General features: G+C 35.0%; 1 protein-coding gene across 1 annotated transcript in view; it reads right to left on the reverse strand.

Annotated features, from left to right (window-relative positions):
• Positions 1–5,174, reverse strand: part of LOC106884203 (proline rich transmembrane protein 1B-like) — a 32,676-nt gene that overhangs the window by 11,757 nt on the left and 15,745 nt on the right. The window contains exon 2 of the mRNA XM_014935451.2: positions 3,044–3,237. Within this exon, the coding sequence (XP_014790937.1) occupies positions 3,044–3,237 (194 nt within the window). The remainder of the gene's footprint in view (positions 1–3,043; positions 3,238–5,174) is intronic.

Here is a 5,174-nt window from a genome sequence, read left to right on the forward strand (position 1 = left end):
TAACAAAAACACCAGGACTTACAAATATATATAACATACAGAAAATTGCACTACTGGGTACTGCACACATCCTACGCAAAACACTTTCAATACAGTAACCATAAGAGCACCACAGCAAACCACAGCACATACCCAAGGCGCACAGAGCTGCGCTCAGTAGTGAAGTGAAAGCACGTTATAAAAATAAAACTACTGAACAATAATAATAATAATAATAATAATAATAATAATAATAATAATAATGGTGAATTTGCGTGTGTAAACTGGGAATGCATACAATGAGCTTCTTTGCCCTAGGTGTACGGAAAACACTCGGCGAAAAATGGAAGAAAATTTTGAAGAAAGAAGGAAAAAAGCAACATAATAATGATAATAATAATAATAATAATAATAATAATAATAATAAGAAGAAGAAGAAGAAGAAGAAGAAGAAGAAGAAGAAGAAGAAGAAGAAGAAGAAGAAGAACCCCACCACTCTCAAAAATTAGGTTAAAAAACCTGAAAAATAATCCAGAATCCTTGTCTGGTACCGGATCGACCCCAAAATCTAATCAGTTTGTTCCAGTCGTAAGATCAAACAACCTTGAAAGTTTCAGCCGAATCCATCCAGCGGTTCTTGAGATACCTTGTCCACGGACAAACAAACAAACAACACTGAATACTATACCCACGCCTTCGCTAAGGTAGAGGTCATAATAATAATTATTTCTACTATAGGCACAAGGCCTTAGATTTTGTGGGAGAAGACCAGTCGGTCACATCGATTGCAGTGTGTGACTGGTACTTAATTTATCGATTCCGAAGGGTGAAAGGCAAAGTCGACCACTGCGGAATTTGAACTCAGAACGTAGCGACTGGCGAAATACTAAACACTTGGACCGGCGCGCTAACGATTCTGCCAATTTGCCACTTTAATAATAATAAGCATCGTGGTGCGTAATCACGGGGATATGAGTTCGAGTCCACAGCTAGCCACCTACAGTTTTTTTCTGCAAAATAGTGGTAGCTTATCCTGTTCAGGCTATATTATTAGCATTATTCTGCGATTGAGAATTTAAAATCACTTCTTTAACTTTCTAAAAGATATCTCAACGCTTCTAAAAGCAAACTTCGTTTGTTTATTTACGTTTGTCGTAATTTGAATTTAATAATAATAATAATAATTATTATAATAATAATAATAATTATTATTATTTTTATTATTATTATTATTATTATTATTATTATTATTATTATTATTATTATTATTATAATAATAATAATAATAATAATAATAATAATAATAATAATAATGATGATGATGATGATGATGATGATGATGATGATGCCTAGTAGCCTAGCTTAACTCTCTATGATATTATAACCTTCTTTTATCAAAAAAAAAAATTAGTTTATTATTATTATTTATCATCATCACTTTATCATCATCACAATTACGATTATTATAATCATTATCTATGTTGTTATTATCCATATTTTATTACCCGATATCTGTAATGGCGTCTTAAACGCTTTACATGTTTGTTTACAAAACGTGTGCTCCCATCTATTGAATCGTCACTTGATGGCAACGCTGAAGCTACGTGGCAACGCTGAAGCTACGTGGCAACGCTGAAGCTACGTGGCAACGCTGCTAACGTTCGCTATATGAGGAAATCTTCGTTCAGTTGCTCACGAGACACAGAGATTTGTTGTACTTTCTGGATTTTATCTATACTGATATGGCTACAGGAGGAAAGATGTTAAGTCACACTATCCGGTACAAGTTTCAAGTAGTAGACTACGCTAAAGAGCATGGAAACAGAGCAGCAGTATGATATTTTGGCCCTCCTCCTACTAAAAAAACTGTACTTTCTGGCGGCCGCAAAAATATAAACTACAGCCAGCGAAGAAAGGAAACCATAACCTTCGTTACTCAACCACACGCTCGCCTGAAATTGAGGAGATAAAATGTGGGTAGTAGATGCAAGAACTTCTGGCACAGTCGTTTCTACGAAAATGATAAGCTATTTGATCAACAGAAGTACTTGTTCATTAATCAGCAGGATACGAATCAGAACAAATCAGCAGGATACAATGTATGACACTTCAAATCAAGATGCTTCTAAACAGTTTCTGCCAACACAATTTCACTCATAAGATTTGGATTGCTCTGCGATTATAGTAAATGACATTTACCCAACATTCCATGCAATGAGTCAAAGACAGGGATCTTATGATTGCGAAGTGAACTTCATAAGCACTCTATTAAAGCTGCCATTACAATTCTGAGTACTTCATTCTCTTATAAAATCATTATGTTCGTTTGACTAGATATAAGGTTAAATTTAGACAGGAGGAATATAGTTGATCTAATTGATCACCTATAGAACTTATTTAATTGATTCTAGTTTCATTTGAACTCAGCTTCGAAAAAACTAAAACGAATACTATAAAAACCTGGTTTTCTGCCTACTATTTTGGCCATCTCTATTAAGCCCTCTTTCCGACCTCTACTCGCTTCATCACGTGCTTGAGTCCAGATTATATTAATTTCATTGGAGAAGTAAAATCGATTAATTTAAGTCTTTTACTTTTGCAGGTGCTCTCATCACTCTATAGTTAAGAAATTCACTTCAGAACCAGAAGTTTTCAGGTTTTATTCTACTGCACGGCACCTTGATCAACACGAGGCGACACTCTGCCATAGTTTTCAGTTGCAAAATAGCTTGTCAGTTGAATTTAGTTGATTGAAACCTGTCATGCGCGTGCATAAAATGCACACATGCATATGCGCACACATGTACAGACATATCATGTCATATGCTTTTAATATTCTCCTTAGCACGGTAGTTTAGTACAATATGTCGGCTATTCGATACATAAAAATCGATAAAATAAATAGCAGGTTAATACGTTTATCTTATGATGAAATTTCTTAACGGTAGTTCGCTTGCATAGTCACACTTTGATGATTGAAACCAGTTAAACATAAGATCTCAGTTTAGGATATATTGGTGTTAAACAGTAAAAACTGAAATGAAAAGAAAACATGTTTGCTTACAATAACAGTTTGTTGTTGTTCTTGTTGTGGTTGTTGTTGCACTGGAAGAAGTGAAGGGTAACCATATCCTGGGGTATATCCAGGTTGTGGTGGATATCCAGGTTGTGTTTGTTGTTCAGAAGTTGTAGCTGAGAATCCAGGGTTTTCATAGTATCCTGGTGGATTATTTTTCGGTTTCTCAGTGTTTGAATTATCTGTAAAAAGAAATTAGATTCCACATGAGATAATTTCGAAGTGTACAACCCTCACAAAATTAATTAATCAACAAATTTTATATGAGTGTAATGTGAATTGAGTGTATTTAGTGATTGATCACTTACAATTGTGAGATTATATTTTGGTAGAGATGCTGAAATAAGATAGAAAAACGTCTGAGCTTATTTTCTATAATTGCCGGGAAAATTAATATCTGATGTGTGTCTATGATATACCGAATAAAAAAGAGGAAACGTATGAAATGAAATTTCCATAAATTTCTTATAAGTTGATTAGGTACATTCGTGGTTGTGAGGTTAAGAAAATTCCTTCTAAACTATGTGGTCTCCATTTCAGTCCCACTATTCGGCAGCTTGGTCAAGTGTTTTCTATTCTAGAGCCGGAACCATCAAAGACTTGTGAATGGGTTTTGTAGATGGAAACTGAAAAATCTCACTGGATAGTTAGATAGATAGACATATACTTTTACTTGTTTCAGTCATTTGACTACAGCCATCCTGAAGCACTGAAATATCTGTACAAGTAGGAACTTGTACAGATATTTCTACTTTATTCCTTCTTGTACAGATATTTCTAATTTATTCCTATTTTATTTTATTTGTATTGTTTAAATAGTAGGATACATTATTTGAATTTATAAAGACCTGAAGAGTGACTTCATTCTGAGTAGAATTTATCTTGATCGATTTATTTCTGCTATTATGGGGCCACGAAACGCGCGTACTCTACAATTCACTTTCTTTTTTATCAACTTACTAAACTGAATTAAAGTTTTAGTCTAGTATTTTATAGATTTTCATGGATTATAAACTTTTCTTTTAGATTTTATAGATTTTTAAATTAGTATTTTGTAGAGTATGTTTTTATTGATGGTATCTGATCTCCTTCATTGTTTGAATTGCATTTTGGTGGTTCTTCTCTAAATTATTAATATACTGACACTGAGGTAAAATATACAAAGTCCAGTATATTCATCATGACTACCCGTCTGATAAGGGTACACCAGGTACATGCATCACAACCATGTGTACCCGACATGGTGATCTCATATCAAGATTACCAGCGCATGGCCTTGTAGGTGGGGCCCAGCTAGAATTTTCTTCAGATCGATTAGCCCATCCCGCTCAAAAGGTCCCTGAATAAGGGTTGTTTAAGGATGTTGAAGGAAACACTCATGTTTCCAGAGGTGAATTATCAAAACCCCAAAGAATTTCTTTCAGCACATGACTATGATGCTCCCCCACTACTTCTGCTCGTGATCAGAAGTACACACACACACACACACACACACACACACACACACACGCACACACACACACACACACACACACATACACACACACACATGAAAATGCAGAATACATACATACAAACGCACGCACATACATGCATATGCACACATACGCACACACAAACATACATGCATATAGACACGTGCATACATCCATCCATACATATATACATATGTATGCGCACACACACTGATCCACACACATGCGCACAAACAAAAAGAACGCAGCTTCGATAACGGACGAAAATAAGTAAACGAGTGGAAATTTTACCGGTGAGTGTGTTAAATTATAAGGTACTAAAAGAGGATGACTCTCCCTAGACACAACAAAATATGCTTCAACACATGAACACACATAAAGAATCTTGTAAACCAAATCCCAAAACGAAATAAAATAAGTTTTGGCCAAGCTAGCAAGACGCTGAGAAACACCGTGTGCTGATGTCTAAAAATCAAGACAGCTACCCAACAGCTCCACTTCATTAAAACATACATTTCTAAGTTATACACGAAAACTGTCAATTCGTCTGTCAAGCGGCTAGGACTCACAGAACATCAAGCAACTAAAACACACGATGTTACAAAACATCACTAAAAGATAATGACTCCAGACACAACAGTATA

The sequence above is a fragment of the Octopus bimaculoides genome, chromosome 2, assembly GCF_001194135.2.
Source record: "Octopus bimaculoides isolate UCB-OBI-ISO-001 chromosome 2, ASM119413v2, whole genome shotgun sequence".
Classification (NCBI taxonomy): domain Eukaryota; kingdom Metazoa; phylum Mollusca; class Cephalopoda; order Octopoda; family Octopodidae; genus Octopus; species Octopus bimaculoides.